This window comes from Muscardinus avellanarius, assembly GCF_963383645.1.
Source record: "Muscardinus avellanarius genome assembly, chromosome: 9".
NCBI classification, from domain to species: Eukaryota; Metazoa; Chordata; class Mammalia; order Rodentia; family Gliridae; genus Muscardinus; species Muscardinus avellanarius.
This window is the reverse complement of record NC_137795.1, coordinates 49,279,005-49,303,363: the sequence shown is the minus strand read 5'-3', so window position 1 is coordinate 49,303,363 and position 24,359 is coordinate 49,279,005. Positions and strand designations below refer to the sequence as shown.

Genomic DNA, 24,359 nt, shown 5'->3' with positions numbered 1-24,359 from the left:
CCCAGTACCACCAAAATAAATAAATCAACATTTCAAGTATTAATCAATAGTTCTTCTATAGTACTAATGTTGTTAGATTCAATTTCTGTCTCAAAGTGTTAAAACTAGACAGCACAGATAAAACACAGTGATGAAGCCAGGCATGGTAGTACATACTAGTAATCCCATTAGTTGGGAGGCTGAGACAGGAAGATCATACGTTTGAGGCCAACCTCAGCAACACAGCAAGACTCTCAGCAGTAGCTAGATCCTGTTTCAAAACAAAAAAATAAAAAGGTCTGGGGGTTTAGCTTGGTGGTAGAATGCTCTGGGTTCAATCACCAGTATCAGAAACAAAACAAAAAAAACATAGTGGCAAAAAAAAAAAAAACAGAACAAACATATCAAGAATATTAACTAAGTAACCACCAACTTAAGCTCTAACAAGGTTGAAAGAATGTTAAAGAAAAATAATATTCTGACATGTAGAAAACAAAGTTTATGTAAACAACCAAAGAACTGGGGGATCTTAGCAAAGAATGAAATGAAAATGTAGGGACACCAGGCGTGGTGGCGCAGGCTTGTAATCCCCACGCTTGGGAGGCGGAGACAGAAGGATCACACAGGTTTGAAGCCGGCCTCGCTGGCTTACGAGACCCTTTTCCAAATAAAAAAAAATAAAATAGGTCTGGGAGTGTATCCTGGAGGTAGGGTTTCCAGGAACCCCAATACCACCATAAAAAAGAAGAAAAAAAAAAGAAAGTGTAGGGCCTAATTATGTTTGTCTTAAATTACATAAACTAACCAGTTATTTTGTCATAAATAAAGTGCTGTGGACTGTTTCCCTTTTTTAGATATAAAGGATTACCAACACATAAATTCAGTATGAAATTAATCAAGGTCAACAAGTTTTGTTTTGTTTTTTCCCTATACTGGGGATTGAACCCAGGGGCATGTTACCTCCCAGCTACATCCCCAGCCCTATTTTTTAATTCTTTTTTTTATATTCTTTTTTTTTTAATTCTTTATTTTTGAAACAGGGTGTCACTAAAGGGCAGAGGGCCTCCAAAAGTAGCTGAGGCTAGCCGGGCATGGTGGCACATGCTTATAATCCTAGTACTTGGGATGCTGAGACAGGAGGATGGCAGGTTTATGACCAGTCTCAGTAACTTAATGAGACCCTGTTTAAAAAAATAAAGAAAGAAAGAATAGGACGGAGGATGTAATTCAGAGGTAGAATGCCCCTGGATTCAATTCCTAGTACCATAAAAAAGAAAGAAAAGAAAAGAAAAGAAAAGAAGAGAAGAGAAGAGAAGAGAAGAGAAGAGAAGAGAAGAGGAAAGGAAAGGAAAGGAAAGGAAAGGAAAGGAAAGGAAAGGAAAGGAAAGGAAAGGAAGGAAAGAAAGAAAGAAGAAAAGTAGCTGAGGCTGGCTAGGAACCTGTGATCCTCCTGTCTCAGCCTCCCAGTACTGGGATTAAAAGCATGAAGTCAATGTGTTCTGATCAGCAATTGTCAACTGGATACAATAGTCTCTGTCTTTCCTAGGGATCTAGCATGTGAATGTCATTTATTTTTCTGACCTTGATATCTGAGTTAAGCCTATTTTTCTTTCTATTCTAATATAAATTCTCTTTGAAAAAGTTCAGATGTAGCTGGGTGTGATGGCACACTTATAATCCAAGTACTTGGGAGGCTGAGACAGGAGGATCACAGGTTTGAGGTTAGCCTCAGTAACTTAGTGAGAACCTGTTTCAAATTAAAAATAAAATGAGGGGCTGGGGTGTAGTTCAAAGGTAGAATGCCCCTGGGTTCAACCCCTAGTACCAAAAAAAAAAAAAAAAAAAAAGAAAAGAAAAAGTTCAGATATATTGATAGGATTTATATACTTACTAACTAGCTTAATCTACCCCCCAAATTTTCTCCCTACAACATTTATAAACACTGAACAGCTGGGCGTGGTGGTGCACACTTGTGATCCCAGTGCTTGAGAGACTGAGACAGGAGGATCATGGTTCGCAGATAGCCTCAGCTACTACTTAATGAGGCCCTCTATAACTCAGGGCGAATAAAGAATAAAATATAGAATAAAGAATACAAAATAGAATAAAGAATAAAAAATAGGGTTGGGGTGTCACTCAGAGGTTAAATACCCCTGGGTTTTTCCCCAGAGTACCCCCCAAAAAAAGAAAATTAATGAATATAATAGTTTAGTGAAGTTTAACCTTTAAAACAATCAATGACTCACTAAATAAATATACTAATGATGCGTTCCCATGTAGAACTCCCAGATATTACATTTGTTATTTACTTCCCCACCATTAACATATATTCTCTGCAAAAATTGACACCAAATTTCTTTTTTTTTTTTTTTTTGGTGGTACTGGGGTTCCTGGAAGCCCTACTACCTCCAGGCTACACTCCCAGACCTATTTTTACATTTTTATTTGGAAACAGGGTCTCCTAAGCCAGCGCACGGCTGGCTTCGAACCTGCGCGATCCTCCTGTCTCTGCCTCCCAAGTGCGGGGATTACAAGCGTGCGCCACCACGCCAAGCAGCACCAAATATTTTGCTTGCTTTAGTCTCTTGATAATATGTTCATTGGGCAGTATAATACAGTAAAACAAAAGTCACTTACTTTTCAGCAAAATCTTCACTTCTCCATTCTCTTTCTTGATCTCACTCATTACTTTATGCTTCTTTTTCTCTCTCTCCTTTTCTTTGTCTCTCTCTTTAATTTTGTCTTTGAGTTTATCTGAAAGATAAAACAAATATGGAAAACTATTAAAATCTTAATTTTTCTCCATGAACTGTACACAGTTCAATTTCTGGAACTATAATGCACCATAAAATCAGAATGAAAAAAGAAATATGCCTTTTTTCCTTCTCTCTGGTTTTGGAGAATATTTCTAAATTTCCTTTCATGATAGCCAAAATATTAGACTAATTTCAAAGCATTTAGAACAACTGGCTATCCTTAATTGAACCGAAAGCTAAAATGGAAAAGTGCTAGCTCTGAAATTGGACATATCTGTATTGGAACATAATATTGCAAAGTGTATTTGTTTCCAGTTTCATGATCTGTAAGTTGGTGGTTGATAACTTCCTCATAGGATTACTATAAGGATTAAATGGGGAAAGATACAACTATATAGAACTTGGCATATATAAGACTAGTTAGTTTCCTTATCCTTGTACCTTTTTTTTTTCTTTTGAAGATTTAAAGAAGTTTATTAAAAGATAGAAATACAGAAAATAGAAATACACCTCCATACCAGACTGGCATGGAGGGGTGACTCGAATGAGTACACTCTATCCTTGTACCTTTTAAGAATATGAATGATCTGGTTAGCTAGTGAAACTGTAGTTAATATTAAAATATGCAACAAAGAACTCTAAGGATCACTGATATTATATATATATATTGTTTTTAATACACTTTTATTGGCACATTGTAGTCTCCTCATAGTGAAGTTCAGAGTGATAGAGACATACATGTACACAGCACTTAACTGATATACATCTACAAACTTAGAGTTTGTAAACAAATGATATCCCATTAATTCTTGTTTGTTCAATCAATTCCCTATGAATCTAGCAAAGGACAAGATACGTAACAGAATTTAAAAACAGCAAAATAGTTCTTGCCTTTAAAATGTTTAATATTGATTCTGAAGCAGTGATGAGAGTATACAAACACTGTAAAATATCCTGTAATGTATCTAAGATTATGTGGCGTATATGCGTAATGCATAATCTCCTAAAGCCCCTCCTTACTTTCCTTTCTATAAATATTACTCTAATCCAGATCACAACTATCCAATGATAAATTACTACCTCGATCAGGACTGTCTAAAAGAAATATAGTGCCATATGTAAGTTTACATTTTCTAGTTAGCCACACTAAAAATGTAAAACGGAACATGTGAAATTAATTTTTAATTTTTATATTTTATAAAGAAATAAATATAAATTTATACTTTATTTAACCCAATATGTCCAAAACATCATCAAGTCATCATGGAACTGATATTTAAGAACTGTTACTAATATATTTTTATATTCTTTGATCATAAGATTTCAAAATTCAGTGCATATGATTTACACTCATGACACATCTCAATTTGAACTAGGTCCACTTAAAGTATTCAATAGCCACAAAGACTAATGCCTTCCACACTGAGCAACACAGGCCTAAACTACTTAAATAGCTAAATTCTCAACAAGTTAAGTCTATAATTCAATAAAATGTTTTAAGCTACATTCATTAATAATTTAAAGCACAAATTATAAGAGGGCAGTATTTTTATCTGCTACACTGATGAAATGCTTTTTGTGTTTTTTGAAGTGGCAACACTCCAAGCAGACGGGAGGACAGGTGATGAGCCGGCCACCAACAGGAGAATACATGGACTCAACAAATGGGAAATGCTGAAGCGAGAAAAGGTCAGGGACGGGGTGAACAGGCTGGGGAGGGTCCTCATCTGTTCACATATAACTTAAACTCAAAAGCAGATTAACCTATTCTCACATTTCTCCCCCCCTCCTAGAGAAATGTGTGTTTTAAATTGCACATACTTATTAGGGTACCATGTGATGCTTCAATACATGTACACAGACCTGGCATGATAGCACACACCTGAGATTCCAGCTCCTCAGGAGGCTGAGGCAGGAGGATCACAAGTCTGAGATCAGCCTGAGCAACTTAGCAAGAACTTGTCTCAAAAGAAAAAGGTCTGAGGGGAAAGCGCAGTGTACAGCATTTAGCATCTACCACTAATGACTGAACCCAGTGAGGCCCTCCCTGGTTATCTTTTTTTTTTTTTTTTTTTGCAGGTCTGGGGATGGAACCCAGAGGCATTTGACCTTGGAGTTACACCCCCTGCCCCATTTTTTATTCTTTATTTTGAAACAGGGTCTCACTGAGTTACAGAGGGCCTAAATAGCTGAGTCTGTCTGTGAACCGCGATCCTCCAGTCTCAGCCTCCCAAATGCTGGGATTACAAGCGTGTGCCACCACGCCTGGTGAGATCGACGTTTTTAGATCCCATATGTGATTCAACTCCTAAGAAGGGAGGGTATATATTCCACATATGAGTGAGATGGAACAGTATTTGTCTTCATTTTTTTAAATATACTGAAAGTTGAATCCAAAGGCATTCTACCTCCAAACTACATCTCCAGCACTGTATTATTATTTTATTTTGAAACAGGGTCTCGCTAAATGGCTAAGGCTGGCTTGAAACGTGCAATTCTCCAGTCTCGGCCTCCCATGTACTGAGAATACAGGTGTGTAGTATAAGGCCTGCTCAATTCATTTTACCTAACATACTATCTTCCGTTTCCATCCATGTTGTAAATAATAAGATTTAACCCTTTCTTTGAAGGGTGCTCGTGTGTGTGTGTGTGTGTGTGTGTGTGTGTGTGTGTGTGACATTTTCTTTATCCATTCATGACTGATGGGCACTTATGTTGTTTCTATTTCTTGGAAATTGTGAATAGTGCCATAAGGGTCATGAGAGCGCAGACATACTGATTTCATTTCCTTTTGAGTATGTACCCATCGGTGGGATTGCAGATTGTATGGTAGTCCTAGTTTGAGTTTTCAGAAGAACCTCCACACTGTTTTCCATAATGGCTGTACTAATTTATATTCCCATCAACAATGTGCAAGTTTCCTTTTCTCCATATCCTTACTAGCCTTGTTACTGGTCTTTATGGTAACAGTCATTCTAACCAGAAAGAGATGACAGCTCACTCTGGTACTGCTGCACATCCCCCTGGTGACCAGTGATACTGAGCACTTTTTCCATCTATCTGTTGCCAATCTACTGCCCATTTATATATATTAAAATATACATTTAAAAAATATAGCTGGGTGTGGTGGCGCACACTTGTAATCCCAGCGGTACTGGGGATGGAACACAGGGGCATTCTGCCTCCAAGCTATATGCCCAGCCCTATTTTTTAGTCTTTTATTTTTTGAAACAGGGTTTCACTGAGTTGCGAAGAGCCTCGCTAAGTAGCTGAGGCTGTCTGCAACCTGCGATCCTCTGGTTTTCGCCTCCCAAATGCTGGGATTACAAGTGTGCGCCACCATACCCAGCCATAAAATATATTTTATATATTTTAAAAATATCTATTAAGTCTACTGCCTATATATGTGGAATTTTTATTTATTTTTTGGTACTAGGGATTGAACTCAGGGGCATTCTACCTCTGAGCTACAACTCCAGCCCTATTTCACTTTTTATTTTGAAATAGAATCTCACTAAATTGTTGAGGGTCTCACTAAGTTGCTGAAGCTGGCCAGGAACCTGCAATCCTTCTGCCTCAGCCTCTAAAATACTGCAGTTACAGGTATGTTCCACCACATCTGGTTTTTAAGCAGAAATTTTTAAGTTAACTCTGCCTACACACACATGCACACATGCACACCCAGCTTTTATATATCATTTAAAATAACAACTAAAGAAAACAGATATCTGAACCAGGTGTGATTGTGTACACCTTCAATCCCAGTACTTGGGAGGCTGAGACAGGAGGGTCGCAGGTTCATCGCCTAGGCCCTGTTTCAAAATTAAAACTAAAAATGATTAGGGTTGGGGAGCTGGGCCTGGTGGTTCACACCTGCAATCCCAGTACTTGGGAGGCAGGTTCAAGGACAGCCTCAGCAAGTAGTGAGACTTTCATCAATCTAGGGAGACCCTCCCAGTACTTGGGAGGCTGAGACAGGAGGATTGCAGGTTCAAGGACAGCCTCTGTTTCAAGTTAAAAATAAAATATGGTTGAAGGTGTAACCTGGAGGTAGAATGCCCCTAGGTTCAATTCCCAGAAAGAAGAGAAAAAAGAATAGTTATCTGAACTATCTCTACATTTCTTTTTCCATTCATGGCAACCTTATTAATGTTATTTCAATAGCTATTAAATCTCTTAAACTTTATTAAAGTATAAAAGTCTGCAGTTCAATTTTCATAAAAATAAGTACATCTTAAAATTTTTTAATAATAAACACATCTGTGAAACAACACTACAGGATTCATGTGTGCTCCCTTCTTGTCCTGAAAGGTAGCCAAAATCCTGACTTCTAGCCATATACATTAAAATAGCTATAGGCGGGTGTATTCATTCGAGTCACCCCTCCATGCCAGTCTGGTATGGAGCTGTATTTCTATTTTCTGTATTTCTATCTTTCTAATAAACTTCTTTAAAAAATAAATTAATTAATTAAATAAAATAGCTATAGGCTTTTAATGTCATCTACTCACAATATAACAGTCTACCACAATCATAAAATATAACTATTTTTCAAAAACAAACTAATTACTTAGAAAATAAAACTGTAGTTTGACTCAATTATTGTTAAACTTTATAAATTCACACACACTACCTTCAGAAAAAAAGAATGAAACAGCACAGTCCAAATTACTAAAAGTGTTTGTTTTAATATTTATTTATTTATTTATTTATTTATTTATTTATATTGCAGTATGAGGGATGGAACCCAAGGGCACTATACCTCTGAGCTACACCCCCAGCCCTAGTTTCTACTCTTTTTTTATTTTTGAAACAGGGTCTGAGATGTGAGGGCCTCACTACGTAGCTGAGGCTGTCCATGAATCGTGATCCTCTACTCTCCGCCTCCCTAATGCTGGGATTACAAGCATGTGCTGCCACCCCCAGCCTATAAGTGGTTAATTTTTGCTCGGCATGGTGGGACATACCTGTAACCCCAGTACCTAAGTACTTGGGAGGCTGAGACAGGAGGATCACAGGTTCAAGGCCAGCCTTGGCAATTGAACAAGACCCTGTTTCAAGATTTAAAAGTAAAAAGGGCTTAGGGTGTAGCTTAGAGGTAAAATATCTCTGGGTTTAATCTCAAGAAAAAAAAAAAAAAAGGAAAGACGTCCTTAATTTTAACTTGTAGAAAGTTTCTAAGTTCTGCACAGGGCACATATTAGTTTCATAACACTAGAAAAAAAATTGAAATATGCATTCAAATGTGGCATTAAATAGTTTGAGTAAAAACAGGTTGAAGATAAAATGTCATTACATGAAAAACATCAACAGAAACAAAACATCCTAGGCAGGACAGAAGTTACTGATAACATAATCGAAGTTACGCCTCACCTCCCCATACCCACAAAACTCTCCATCTCCACAAAACAAATGAGCACACACACACACACACACACACACACACACACACACACACAAGAGAAAACAGAAGAGCATTTTGTGGCTTCTCCCCACCTCTCAGCCTTGTTTGTTTGTTTGTGGTACTAGGATCAAATCCAGGGGCATTCTACTCTCTTTTATCCCACCCCTATTTTATTTTTATTTTGAAACAGGGCCTCACTAGGTTGGTGAGAGTATCACTACTGGCTGAGGCTGTCCGCAAACCTCTGACCCTCCGGCCTCGGCCTCCCAAGTACTGGGATTACAGGCATGCACCACCACGCCTGGCTACCTCTCTCAGCTTTTTTTTTTTTTTTTTGGTAGTACCAGGGATGAAACCCAGGGGCTTTCAACCTCCAAGCTACACCCGCAGCCCAATTTTTTATTCTTTATTTTGGAACAGCGTCTCACTGAGTTGTAAAGAACCTCACTAAGTAGCTGAGGCTGTCCACAAAGCACTATCCCCCTGTCTCGGCCTCCCAAATGCTGTGATTGCAAGCGTGCGCCACCACGCCTGGCTCCTCTCACCCTTTCAACATAACTCATGGTTCCCAGAATTTTCACTTTTTCTAAGAGCATATCCTTCTTGAAAACCCAACCATAAATGTTTCCATTAAGCTTCTTGTAATTATTTTACTTGGCACAGCTATAATAAAGTAGGAAAACTGTGTGCTCAAAAGACTGAGGCACATGTGTAAGCTCTACAACTCTAATGACAAACTTTCATGTAAAGATTAAATAGGAAATCTCAAGCCTGATGCTACCACGCTGTAATGTGTTCATATATAAAAACGACTCTGGACACTTGAAGGGATTATGATGGAAAGCAGGGTCCTGACATCACTGTCTGCTTTAATACACTGTTCCTAAAAGTGCAGTTCTTCATTAGTTTGCATCATGTCTTTGCATAACCCAGTTAGTACAGCTTTACTCTTCATGGTTTAATCTGAGGCTCAGAAAAAGACTTCTAACTCACCTCTTTGTAATTACTATCTGAAATGTTAAACAACATCAGGACTACAAGTATTATTTAGAAATAAAAAAAGGAATCAAGACACTGTGGTACTGGCAAAAGAATGGATGAACAGATCAGTGGAACAAAGCATGAGTTCAGAAACAAATTCACCCAAGCCAGGTATGATGGCCCACCCTTATAATCCCAGTACTTGGGAGGCTGTGACAGGAGGATTTCAGGTTCACAGCCAGCCTCAGCTACTTAGTGAGACCCTCTGCAACTTACTGAGACCCTGTTTCAAAATAAAGAATAAAGAGCCGGGCGTGGTGGAGCACGCTTGTAATCCCAGCATTTGGGAGGCTGGGACCAAAGGATTGCAGTTTGTGGACAGCCTTAGTTACTTAGTGAGGCCCTCCACAACTTAGTGAGAACTTGTTTCAAAATAAAGTATGAAAAATAGGGCAGGGGGTATAGCTTGGAGGTCAAATGCCTCTGGGTTCCATCCCCAGACTGAAAAAAAAAAAAAAAAAAAAAGAATAAAATAGGGCTGGGGGTGGAGCTTGGAGATAGAATATGCCTAGGTTCTATCCCTAGTACCACCATAACAAAAGGAAATAAACTCACCTAAATACAATCAAATCGCTTTAGAAGTGGACACCTACATACAAAAATGAATCTAGACACTGACCTTCTGCCTTGCACAAAAATAAGTCTTATGTCTAAACCTTGAAATAAAAAACTACTAAAAGTCCTAGAAGATAACACAGGGAAAAAATATCTAGATGCTGTTGAGTTTGATGATAACTTGTTAAATTCAGCATCAAAGGCACCATCCACAAAATAAAGAATTGATAAGCTGGACTTCATTAAAATTCTGCAAAAGGCACTCGCTACCAAGAGAAGAAAAAGATAAGCCATTACGGGCTGAGAAAACATAGCAGCCATATTGAAGTTGCATTAAACTGCATAATAGTGGGAAAGACTTATTAGCATGTTGGTAAACAAGCTATCTTGATTCTCAACAACAAAAAAAAGACAAGCCACAGAAAGGAAAAAATATTTGTAAAAAGCCTGTCTGATAAAGAACTATTATCCAAAACAAATTACTCTTAAAACTCAGCAAGAAAACAAAATTTTTAAATGGGTCACACCAAACACAGTGCACACACCTATAATCCCAAATACTCAGAAGGCTAAGACAGAGGATTGCCATGTTTAAGACCAACATGGGTAACTTAGCAAGACTCTGTCTCAAAATAAGATAAAAAGGACTGGGGGAAAAGTTCAGTGGCAGAAAACATGCCTGGCATGCACAAGGCTGTGGTTCAATCCTCCGTACTACAAGGTGAGGGAGAGGGAACAAAGACCTTGCTAAAGAACTCACACCACAGAAAACAGATGACAAAAGATGTTCTAGATCATACATCATCTGATGTCATCTGAGAAATGCAAACTAAGACTAGATGCCACTATGCACATACCAGAATGGCCAAAACCCAGAACGCCGATAATACCAAATATTGGTGAATATGTGGAATAGTAAGAATCTACATTGCTGGTGTGCATACAGAAAGCTACTAAGGAAGACAGCTGAGTTGTTTCTCACAAATCTGAACATATTCTTACAGGATCCAATAATCATACAGCTTGGTATTTATCCAAAGGAAATGAAAACTATATCCACAAAAATAAATAGGCACACAGATGTTTATAAGAGGTTCATTTACAATGGACAAGGCTTGGAAGAAACTGAGCTGTCCTTCAGTAGAGGAAAGGATAAACTGTGGTACATCCTGACAACGGAATATTCTTTGACACTAAAAAGACAAGCTCTCAAGCCATGCTAAGACATAAAGTAAATTTAAATGCATATTGCTGAGTGAAAGAAACTACATACTATATGATTCCAACTCTATGACATTCTAGAAAAGACAAAAATATGGACAGTAAAAAGTTCAGTAGCCGGACGTAGTTTGTAATCCCAGCATTCAGGGGGCTGAGATCTGAGGATGAGGATCACGGTTCGCGGACAGCCTCAGCTACTCAGTGAGGCCCTCTGCAACTCAGTGAGACCCAGTTTCAAAATAAAGAATAAAAAATAGGGCAGGGGTGTAGCTCAGAGGTCAAATGCCCCTGGGTTCCATCCCCAGATCCCCCCCCCAAAAAATATCACATAGTAAAGAAGATACCAGTTGGTTCTTATGATAAGTATCACTTTGAGAAACCAGTTCTTAGTAACAAAATCATTTGTTTCATCTAATTTTTTTTTTTTTTTTTTTTTTTTTGGTGGTACTGGGGTTCCTGGAAACCCTTCTACCTCCGGGCTACACTCCCAGACCTATTGTATATTTTTATTTGGAAACAGGGTCTCTTAAGCCAGCGTGGCTGGCTTCAAACCTGCACAATCCTCCTGTCTCCACTTCCTAAGCACGAAGATTACAAGCGTGCGCCACCACACCCAGCCTGTTTCATCTAATTTTAAGATTGACTAATCTTTCAGTATTAAGTCATGATAATAAAGAGATAAAAATAGGTGAACTGTGTTTGTGTGTATAAGTATATATGAGATTTGACCTACTCCAATAAGAAAATTGTAATTTTAAAAAGCATAAAGCATGATGTGGTGGTATATGTCTGTAATCTCAGTAATTGGGAGGCTAAGACAAGAGGATCACAAATTCAAAGCCAGCCTCAGCAACTTAGCAAGACCCTGTTTCAAAATAAAACAGGAATGGTGATGTAGCTCAAAGATAGGATGCCTCTGGGTTCAATCCCAAGTAACACACACACACACACACACACACACACACACACACACACACAGAAAAAAGGAGGGAGAGAGGGGCAGGTGCAAGAGAAAGCATGCACCCACATAGAAAATTCTTTTAAATGATTAAGTAACAGAAGAAATGTTTCAATCACCCATTTCTATGGAATCTTTAGAATTACTGCATATATAACAGAAAATTGCTATTTTTTAAATCATTCGTGTGTGTGTGTGTGTGTGTGTGTGTGTGTTTGTGTGTGTGTGTGTGTGTGTTGCTGGGGATTGAACCCAAGGGGCAGTTTATCTCATTAGGTTGCTGAGTCTCCTTACATTGCTGAGGCTGTCCTTGAACCTGCAATCCTCCTGTCTCAGCCTTTCAAGTAGTAGGATTATAGGCATGTTGCCACCATGCCTGGCTGAGAGCCTATTTTAAAATAAAAAATAAGGCTGGAGATGTAGCTCAGAGGTAGAACAGTCCTGGATTTAATTCCCAGTACCACACACACACACACACACACACACACACACACACACACAAAATAGCCAGGTGTGGTGGCACATGCTTATAATCCCCGCGCTTGGGAGGCGGAGACAGGAGGATTGTGCAGGTTCGAAGCCAGCCATGCTGGTTTGAGAGACCCTGTTTCCAAATTTTTTTTTAAAGTATAAAATAGGTCTGGGAGTGTAGCCCGGAGGTAGAAGGGTTTCCAGGAACCCCAGGACCACCAAAAAAAAGGGGGGGGGAGGAAAACCAGCCTGGACAATATTGTGAAAATAATAGAAAGGAGAACAAAAGAAAAGTAGAAAGTAAGATATAATTATTTATGTATTCTAAATACACATACACACATTAGGCTGAATAGCTTTTAAGAAAATGATAGTAATCCCAAACCATACTGTGACTCAGCAAACCACAGGAAACTAAGTTATTTTCAAAGGTTCATTAAATTTTTTTAGTAAAAGGGTCATAAAAATCCACATTGGAGGGTCTTAAGAAATATTGGTAGAATCTCATGCTAAATTTGTCAGTCACAATACATTCTTACAGCAAAACCTCAAATAGGCTTCACACTATCATACTTTTGCCTGCCTTTTATATGAGTCATAAGTCACAACATAGTAATGCAGCCCATGAAATCAACTGGTCTAAGCAAGCACTGATATCCTCCTTCCCCCTCACATCCAGCCAAGAATACTGTACAGCTAGAAAGAGATCAGAGCGCACGCAGGAAGCAGAAGAAAAAGATAATTGTACGGAATTTAAAGGGGGACACAGAAGGAAAGTGGAGTTACACAATGATAGGAACATGGCTAGAAAAACGAACGATGAGGAATACAGTGAACAGAAAAGAAACAGCTTTACGGTGCATGGGGAAAGAAGTGATTTCACACCGTCTACTCAGCACAGGCTAAAAATTAAATGGTTTCTTTAGCCCCTTGTCCTTGGACCTCTCAAGCAACATTACTGACACCACAAAACAGCTCCCCAAATTCCAATGTGCTGTACTTCCCTCACCTGGCCCTCCCTCCCTCTCACAATCCCACCATCGCCTAGGAACTGTCTTAGGCATGCTTCGCTCTGCTCTAGACTTCCTATGACTTAAACCACAACCACCAGGCACACTGTGCTCCAAAGCAATCTCCCGGTCTCCCTGCCACACCTGTGCTTTGAGATATGTTCAACACCAAAATTGTCAGCTTTCTACTCTAAAAAATTCCCATTTACGTTAAAACCACAACACCTGCCAACATCTGGATATAAAAAACTCTCAGTAACCTTATTTATATGTTTATTTATTTATTTTTATCTCCCTACCTAGAGTTTTTCTCCTCCCCACAATCCACTAAACACTGACTGACCATAAAAATTTCTTAAAAATAGAAAGGCTGGCCAGGCATGGTGGTGCATGCTTGTAATCCAGTACCTGGGAGGCTGAGACAGGAAGATCACAGGTTCGTGGCCAGCCTCAGCTACTTAGTGAGGCCCTCCATAACTTTTGGCAAAGACCCTATTTCAAAATAAAGAATAAAATTCAGCTGGGGATGTAGCTCAGAGGTAATATGCCCCTAGGTTCAATCCATAGTACTGAGAAGAGAAAAAAAAAAAAAAAAGATAGCTCAGTAGTGGAGCATTTGCCCAGCACACATAAAGCCCTTGTCAATTGCTCTACATAAAACACACACACACAAACACACACACTGCCCTTGATCCACCATACAAGAATTTCCACAGCTGAGGCAGGGTGTGGTGGCCCACACCTGCAATCTCAGTATTTGGGGGGTTGAAACAGGAGGATCGCAGTTTGGAGACCAGCCTCGGAAACAGCAAGACCCTGTTTCCATCTCTAGCCTTTACAGATTCTAGATTGCTTGATTCGTTACACAAATGCATTTTTTGCTAATACTTAACCTAGATACCTTCACCTAACAATTCAACCATCAAAATCCTACGTGTTCTGCAAGATCTACCTAAAATTCATCTTTTTATTGGGTATTTCTTGATCTCTGCCAGATAAAAACCGGCGCATGCTTGTAATCCCAGCATTCGGGAGGCTGAGACTGGAGGATCGCAGCTCGCGGACAGCCTCAGCTACTTAGTGAGGCCCTCTGCAACTCAGTGAGACCCAGTTTCATAATAAAGAATAAAAAATAGGGCAGGGGGTGTAGCTCAGAGGTCAAATGCCCCTGGGTTCCATCCCCAGACCCTGAAGAAAAAAAAGAAAAAAAAGATAAAAACCATCATCTCCTCCTCCCGTCTTTTATGATTATAATTCTCATTGTTTTCTGTGTAGCAGCTCTATCTGCCCTACTGGTTTGTAAACTCTTTTACAGTTACTTTATCTTTTTTGTTACCTTCTACAGAACCCAAAATAGTAGTTTGCACATAATTGATACTTAATATGAGGTTTACAGGGGACAATAGGAAAAAGGAGTTAACGCAAAAAGGAACAAATTACTTGTGATTAGCATCAAGAGAGTTAGCAAGCACAGAAGACAAATAAAAAAATCAATATGCAGACAAAATTAAAAGCAAAGTGAGTAACAAAATCTCTCAAATTAATTACAAAGTCTCTAAAAGCAAGAAATAGAGTTTTTCTCTTCCCATTTCCCCTCCCCAGCACAGGGCTGGCAATAAACATGTTTGATTTGTAAAAGAAAAGTAGAAGCAGAGAGGGTAACTTAGAGAAACTGTGGTGTAAAATGATAAAGTAAATGCTTATATAAGACTCTCAGAAATAAACACAATATAGTGGCGGTGTGATAAGAAAAAAACAGACAAAACAGTGTTGGAATGTCATGGCTGCCAGAAAAGTTTTCATAAAATTAGCTTTTTCAATAGGAAACAATTTAGAGAGCTCACCTACTCTCCTCATTTAACAGAGGGAAAAGGTGAGCTCACAGAATTTAAATGATTTTCCAGAGACTGAAATGTGGCAAAATTAGGACAGTTTCTAACCAGGCTTCCTAGTTTCCTCGTTTCTAATTAAAAGCTCTTATACCACACTAAGAATGAAAACCAACAAATACAATGAGAATTCTTCAGACCACAAATGTTTTACAATATTCAGCTAACAACAGTTCCTAACTTACCTGAGTACAGTTCAATTCTTCTGTACTGTCTCCCTAGTAGAAATGGTTACACAAGAAAAGGATACTATAGAAATGGTTTCTAGAGCCCGGGGTGGTAGCCCACGCTGTAATCCCTGAATTTGGGAGGCCAAGAAAGGAGGATCACACAGGTTCGAAGCCAGGTCTGGGAGTTTAGCCTGGAGGTAGAAGGGTTCCATCCCCAGTACCACAAAAAAAAAAAAAAAAAAAAAAAAAAAAAAATCAGGTGTTTAGCTAATATCACTAGATAACTCTCCTATAGATGCTTTATCTATTTGGTTCAATTTAGAATGTGCCCTAAATGTAATTTTACAAATATATATATAATGTATCCTGATATTTGTAATGTGAACAGCCGTTTCAGGCTTCCTACACTCTATCAGAAGCTTTGTTATTTCCACACCAGTCTCCAGGCCTCGGTGCTTTCTTGGAGTCCTGAACTGCCATGTAGGAAAGAGAGCACGTGCAAAGGCCCCAAGATGACACGGGGAGAGAGAACTCAGCTCAGCTCAGCACTAGCCTTCCTTCCCAACGCAGCAGGAAGGGAGAAGAGTCATTTTGAATCTTTCAGATCAGATCAGTCACAATTCAACCCCACTAAGCAACCACAGTCAATGCTGCATGAAGCAGGGGAATCACCCAGTTGATCCTGCTAGATTTTCTGGCCCACACAATCACCAAATATATAAGGGTTATTGATTCATTTAGTTTTGGTTTTGTTTTATGGCACCAGGGACTGAACCAAGAAGCATTCAACCTCTGGACTATAGCTCCAGCCCTACTGCATTTTTTATTCTGAAACAGTCTTACTAAGTTGCTAAGAGACCCACCAAGTTGCTGAGGCTGACCTCAAACCTGTGATCTTCTGGTCTCAGTCTCCCAAGTACAAGTATTACAGGTGTGCACCCAGTTCTTTCCCCTTTTTTAATACATACCCACCCCTACCCACACCCCCATTATTTGCCACTTTTGGTATTTAAATTTATTGCACTAAACATGGTAAGTATACTGCTAGATTTTTTAAGCCATTTAATGGTAGAAACTGTATACTACTGATTTTGTCATTTTTGTTAACAATTCACCACAGCATTTAAGCACTAAAATGTTTATCAAGTTAATAGTTATATTCTTGCTAAGAAAGATCTGTTTGCTAAGATAAATATAATGCTTGCACAAAGTATTTTACTATGATCCATTCTGCTTCTGATTTCAAACTATTGCTAACCTTTCACTGACCTAGGAATACATATCCAAATATCAAGTATATATAGAAAAACCAGGGGTTTTCTTGCATAATGATAATAATCTTACAAAAACATACTGGGGAAAACTTTCTATTACAAAAATAACACAAGACATTTTCAGGGAAATGGATGGAACTGGAGGACATTATGCTAAGTGAGATTAGTCAGTCACGAAAAATAAGAAATCAGATGCTTTCTCTAATATGTGAAAGCTAAGGAGAAAAGGGTCATAGGAGGTTCTCTAGATGAAAAAGGAAATCCTATAGAGGAGCAAACAAGACAACCTAAAGGAGAAGAAAGGAGGGGAGGAAAATCTCTAAAACACACAATGTAGTTAAACATATCAAAGTCAACCACTAAACCAAGCAAGGGAGGAAGGGTTGGGGAGGGAATGGGGTGGCAATTGGGTAGGGGTTAAATCAGTGATGTGTACATTTATGTACACACACAAGTTTTTTACCCCAATATGATGTATGAATATAATGCACCAATAAAAAAATTTTAAAAATAACACAAGATACTAGAAGAAAACAAATAACCTATGTTAAGTAACAATAAATTGTTACCAAATATAAAAATGAGTAAAGATATACATACAGCTTTCAAATACAAATATAGTTCTATAATAATGACTACTATCTGCTCCTAACTTAATAAATTAATCCCTATAGCATTAGAGGAGGGTGGGAGAACCTTACAAAGCAAGTCTCAAGTTAAAAGGGAAAACATTGTCAGAAAGTGTTGACTCCAACCTCACACAGAATAATTTTCAGAATGCATTATAGATCTAAATGTCAAACCTAAAACTATAAAATGTGTAGGGAAAACATAAGAGAATTTTTGTGACTCTGGTCTAAGGCAAGCTGTCTTAGCTATGACATAAAAGGCAGAAACCGTAAAAATAAGTTATAAAGTGGCCTCACTAGACAGTAGACTCACACAGGCTTTACTCCTTTCACCAAGAGCACAAATTGCTGCTAAATCAAGAAATCATTCCTAAGGGCTCCTGATTCTCAGCTGTATGTTCACTCTCAAATATATATTTCACAACATGCATGTTTTCACTCATTCATCTATACCAAGTATGAAAGTCAGGTTAAAATTGACTAAAAATAGTAATTACACTGTCCTTAAATATGGCTACTTTTGAACACAGCTTATTTATCCAAAATGCCCTTCTGGAGTTTTTTTCCCCTTTCCCAATTATCTTCCCATTCCCAAATTATGGTTGGTTTACCTAGCTTTTGTAAACAAATTCAGACTTAAAACACAAAAGATCCTTTTTGTACACTGTAACAAGTTTTTTATTTCTTTTGGGGTTAAGATACACAAAATAGAAATTCCGATAACTTGACATTAGCCACACTTAATTCTATTAGCTTACTCACACTGTTCATTACTTTGCTAGTTCTCATGCCATTCGTATCTGCCTCTTAAGCTCACTTGCCAATTCGGTCACTGTCTGAGAGCTTCTGGTCAACTTCTGGTCCCATTTTCACCCTTTTGCTGTTCTCAGTTTGAAGTAGCTGCCAAAATTGTCCTGAATGACAATCAGGCATTTCTTCTGAGCAGGCAAAAAGGGCTGAAATGTACTACAATTCATTAATTTCTCAAATGTCTATCAAGTACTCAGAGGTTGAAAGCCTAACCCAAAACAAGGAATTAACAGATCTAGATTTCACAGAGTATATAGTCTAGTTAAGAAGACACAGGCTGAGGGTGTCCCTCCATGGAATAACGCTTGGCTTGCATGGGACAAATTCCCAGCACCAAAAAAAGAAGAAAAGAAAAGAAATATGTAGTATTAAGAAGACAGCCAGACACAGTAGCACATGCCTATAATCACAGTACTTGGGAGGCTGAGACAGGAGAATGGCAGGTTTAACACCAGCATCTTAGCAAAGCCTGCAGCAAGTTAGTGAGACCCTGTTTCAAAACAAAAAAAAAATAAAATGGGCTGACGGTGTAGCTGGGAGGTAGAATGTCCCTGGGTTCAATCCCCAATACAAAGGAAGAGCAGCAGCAGCAGCCACCATGACTAAGTGACAATGATGTCAAGAATGTTAGGACTGAAGAACTAAGCAATATGGGAAGGCACAGCAAGGAAAACCAACGTAGTCCAGAGAGTGGCAAAGGTCTGCCTTTCAAGATGAGACCTAAAAGATGAGGAGACATTAGTCAGATCTAACAGAAGTGTGGAGCTAGGGACAGAAAGATAATGAGTAGAGAAGATTCCAGGCAGTGAGGAGCACTGAAGGGAAGCTGAAGAGCAAAGCAAGGATATGATTCCCTAGCATTTGAAGACATTAAGAAGGAGTTTAAATGAAAAGAGAACAGATAGGAAGTAGGGAACCCAATAAGAAAGCAGCTACAAACAATTCAAGCAACAGACAATGGTAGTTTGAACAAAGACTGGAAGAAAAAACAAAGTGGATGGATATGAAAGACAGTGGCTAAAAGTGACATGACCTGGCAACAGGTTGGATAAAGATGAAGGGCAGAATCCAGAATTCAACTTTTAATTGCTGGATATATGACAACACTGAGATAGGAATACACATAGCAAGACAAGTTTAGGCAAAGACCAAGAGTTTTGGTGTATTCATTTTACAGTTCTATGGAATACCTAATAAGAGGTTATAGCAAGGAAACAGTTCAATATATGGACCTAAAATTCTGGACTAAGGTAAGACTTTGGAAATGCTAGCAATAGTCATGTAATGATTTGGTTTTAGAATGTCCCCTCATGGATACAAGGTAGCAATGCTGGAAGCAGAGCTGGTTTGCTAAGGAAGGGTCCCTGGGGGTGTGGCCTTGGGGATTATCTGGTTCCTCCTCTCCCTGCTCTCTGCTTGGGCCTCTACCATAAGAAAGCAGAGCCTTGGGCTCACCTGCTCTCTGTTTCCATCCACTTTGCCCAAGCTCTTGCAGAGCAGGCTTACACAGAGTGATCCTGAAATCGCTAAAAACTGCACAAATAGATCTTCATCTAACTTGTGCGGTAAGTCATTTTGAGTTACAGCAGTGAGAATGTTGAACATTTTGATTGAGACAAGGCAGTACAAAACAAAAAGGCAGTTAGCAAAACCAGAGAGAGTACAACGGACCAAACACTAAACCAAATGCTGAAATTTGTGGCAGTAAAGGTGGGGAGGGGAGAAGGAAAGACAGATGGAAGGTAAATTATTAAACTGTTTGGCCAGAGTAAGAGAGTAAGGGGTTAAGGGTCATGCTTAATCCTGGGTTTCTTAGAACTTTCAAAGACTATGAACCATTAACTGATGACCTAAGAATTAAAAAAGGGATTATTTGCTTCTCACAGAAAAATTGTTACTGTCATCCCACTATAAGATGACTTTTAAAAGGGTCCCCTCCACACACACATATACAGGTACACACATTAGCTGGGTAGAACCCTCTCTCTGTAGGACAGTATTTTTAAATCTTGCTCACTGACTCAACATTAACTTGAGTTGCATCTGATAACAACACTAATATAAGGTATTTGTCTTCATCTCAAACTCAGATGTAGGTCCACCCATAATTTTTTAATGATATGCTTATTCTCTTAATCTGAAGCCTTAAAATTATCTATGAATCCTCCTTTCTTGCTACAGATTCAATAATCAAGATGCCCTGTCATACATTCCTTCTAAGTCTTTGTACCAGAAGTACCATTTTTATTACTAAAATCATTTTACCAATACAGTAGTCTTCAGTATCTCTATATCCAACACAGCTCTTACCTAAGCCATCCTACACAATTCTGCCATGTTATTTTTCCTAAAATACTGATGTGAATACATTAGCACCCTATTTTTTTTAAAAATACAACAACAAAACTATGACTTGCTGTTGTCCAAAAAATGAAGTCTGAACTTATCCTGGCAAAAAAAGGCAAACTGTGGCAAACTCTCAACTGCCGTGACATCTTATCTTCCTACTTAGAACACATGCTTCAATATCAGCCAAATGGCGCTATTTAGACTGCTGAATATGCCACATATACTCCTGCCTCTGTAGTAATTTTACCATGCCATCACCCTACCCCCAACAAGCCTGTATCCATCATCTATTTACCTAAACCCAATTCTTCCAAAGCCCAGTTCACTTATTGGTAAATGATCTTACAATGCCAGGTATGATTCTGGATGAAGACGACTGAAAAATAAAAATTAATATAGTTTGTGGAGTAGTGTAGGGCTGGATTCTGAAGTCAGATTATCTAGATCCCTGAAATATAGATTTAATACTAATTTTTATTTACATTTTGTGAGCATCCATACAGCATGTATAAAAAGCTAATATCTGGCCGGGCGTGGTGGCGCACGCTTGTAATCCCCGCGCTTGGGAGGCGGAGACAGGAGGATCGCGCAGGTTCGAAGCCAGCCATGCGCTGGCTTAGGAGACCCTGTTTCCAAAATGAAAATGTAAAAATAGGTCTGGGAGTGTAGCCCCGAGGTAGAAGGGCTTCCAGGAACCCCAGTACCACCAAAAAAAAAAAAAGCTAATATCTAAACTTTCAAGTCATATAAAATGATATGTAAAGTGATGGGGACAGTTCTATAAGTGTTTGCTATTATTATTTTTACTTCTGTCCTCTAGGAGCTCATATGCTAGCTCAAGATGTGCCAAAGTACTCACTGCATAAATTTGTGACCTATCACAAAAGTGCTTGACAGACTTCACTAATTTTCATTGTCCTTAAATGAGAAAATCAAATAAAAGCGAGTATTTATTGCCTTTAAGTTATAAAATTAAAGCAGAGTATAGTGGCACACACTCAGAATCCCAGTACTTGAGAGGCTGAGACAGGAGGATCACAAGTTCAAGGACAGGCTGAACAAGTAGTTGAGACCCTCTTCAATCTACTGAGACCCTGTTTCAAAATAATAAAAATAGGGCTGGGGTTGTGTAACCCGGAGGTAGAATGCCCTTGGGTTCAATTCCCAGTACCAAAACACACACACACATGTATACATGTAGAGATATATACATATAAATATACACACATGCATATATATACACATATACACACATATAAATATGTATTTATACTATAACTTATATCTATTTAAATTCAGCCAGGTAGGTGGCACACACCTGTAATCCTAGTACTTGGGAGGCTGAGACAGGAGAATCAGGGGTTCAAGGCCAACCTCAGCAACTTAGTGAGGCTCTCAGCAACCAAGCAAGACCCTGTTTTTAAAGAAAACATAAAATAGGGCTGTGGGTATAGCTCAGAGGCAGAGTGCTTCTGGGTTCAATCACCAGTACCACACACACAAAAATAAAATTATTTTCTTTTTTCTACCAAATCCAGTATTTTCCTATGCTGATGAGACTGAACCATACTGACTTCACAAGAATTTGCTTTAATCTGTTACAGGTTATTTGGTTTACTTAATTTCCCAATTTTTAAGTGCCAACCTAGTCCTTGGATGTCACTGGTAGGAATAGAAAATGGTGCAGCCACTAGAGAAAATAGCTATAGGAAAAAATATGGAAGATCCTCAAAAATGTAAAAATAAGCCGGGCGTGGTGGCACCACACTTGTAATCCCAGCATTCAGGAGGCTGAGACCAGACAATTGTGGTTCGTCGACAGCCTCAGCTACTTAGTGAGGCCCCTGTAACGTAGTGAGACCCTGTTTCAAAATAAAGAATAAAAAAAATAGGGCAGGGGCTGTAGCTTGAAAGTCTAATGCCCTTTGGTTCCATTCCCAGACCCGCATAAATAAATAAATAAATAAATAAATAAATAAATAAATAAATAAATAAATAAATAAAAATAGAATTATTATTTCAGTACTTGGGAGGCTGAGACATGAGGATTGCAAGCTCGCTGCCAATCTCAGCTATTTAGGAAGACCCTGTTTCAAAACAAGGAATAGAAAAAAATGGCCTGGAGTGTAGCTCAGAGGTAGAATACCCCTCAGTTCAATACACAGTACTAAAAAAAAAAAACTAGCCGGCATGGTGGCGCAAGCTTGTAATCCCCGGGCTTGGGAGGCAGAGACAGGAGGATCGCGCAGGTTCAAAGCCAGCCGCACTGGCTTAAGAGACCCTGTTTCCAAATAAAAATATAAACAACAGGTGTCTGGGAGTGTAGCCCGGAAAAGGGTTCCATCCCCAGTACCACCAAAACAAAGAACAAAAAAACAATAAAATTATCATATGATCAAGCCTGGTCGTGGTGGTGCTCACTTGGCTTGTAATCCCTGCACTTGGGAGGCTGAGACATGAGGATCACACAGGTTCGAAGCCAGCTTCAGCTACTTAGTGAGGCTCTCAGCAACTTATTGAGACCCTGTTTCCAAATAAAATACAAAATAGGGATGGAAGTATACCCCAGAGGTAGATAGCCTCTGGGTTCCACCCGCAATACCAAAAAAAAAAAAAAAAGAATTATCATATGATCCCACAATTCCACTTCAGGGTATATGCCCAAAAGAATAAAAGCAAGGACTGAAACTGATATTTATACACCCATGTTCATAACAGCATTATTCACAATAGCCAAAAAGTAGAAGCAATCCAAGTATCCAAAATGGAATGAATGGGTAAACAAAATATAGTGTGTGTCTGTCTGTCTCTCTTGCTGCTGGGCCCAGTGGTGCACACATGCAATAGGAGGCTGACAAAGTAGGATCCCAAGTTCAAGGGCAGCCATAGCCTTACCAACTTAACAGGACCATTTTTTTCAAATTAAAAAAATTGAAAAGGATTGGGAAGCCAGGCGTGGAGGCGCACACTTGTAATCTCAGTACTGGGGAGGCTGAGACAGAAAGATCACAGGTTCAAGGATAGCCTCAGCAAGTAGTGAAATTCTCACCAACCTAGCGAGATCATGTTTCCAAATAAAAATAAAACAGGAGCCAGGCATGGTGGCACATGCTTGTAATCCCAGCAGCTGGGAGGCTGAGACCAGAGGATCATGGTTCAAAGACAGCCTTACCTACTTAGTGAGGCCGTCTGCAACCTAGTGAGACCCAGTTTCAAAATAAAGAATAAAAAATACGGCTGGGGGTGTAACTCGGTGGTAGAATGCCCCTGGGTTCCATCCCCAGTACTGCAAAAACAAACAAACAAACAAATAAATAAATATAAAAAGGAGTTGGAGGTGTAGCTCAGAGGTAGAATGTCCCTACGTTTGATTCCCAGTGCCACAAAAAAAGAAAAAAGAAAAAAAAAACAGAAAAGGGTTGGGTGTATATCTCAGTGGTAGAGTGCCCTTGTTCAATCCTCCATACAAGGGCTGGGGAAGTGGGTAGTAGAGGAAATTCTAGGGGATAGGGGTGGAGCTAAGTGGAAGAGTGCCAGCCTACCATACATTGAGGTCCTGGGTTCAATCCCCATACTCTCCTCCAAAGAAAGGGAAATTCTTTTTTTTATTATTTCTTATTGGTGCATTGTAGTCATGGTAGAGGCCTACGTGCACACATCACTCATTTAACCCTGACCCAATTCCCACCCCATTCCCTCCCCTCTCCCTTCCTTCTCATGTTTGGCTTATTGATTGACTTTGATATGTTTGTAAATATACATGACATACATTAGGGAAATTTCTCTATTCCCCACCTCAGAAAGGGAAATTCTGACACATAATACCACATAGCTAAACCTTAA

General features: G+C 39.0%; 1 protein-coding gene across 1 annotated transcript in view; it reads right to left on the bottom strand.

The window, feature by feature from the left end:
• Positions 1–24,359, bottom strand: part of RSBN1L (round spermatid basic protein 1 like) — a gene marked incomplete at both ends in the record, with an annotated part of 78,924 nt that overhangs the window by 42,114 nt on the left and 12,451 nt on the right. The window contains one exon of the mRNA XM_080701478.1: positions 2,617–2,733. Within this exon, the coding sequence (XP_080557604.1) occupies positions 2,617–2,733 (117 nt within the window). The remainder of the gene's footprint in view (positions 1–2,616; positions 2,734–24,359) is intronic.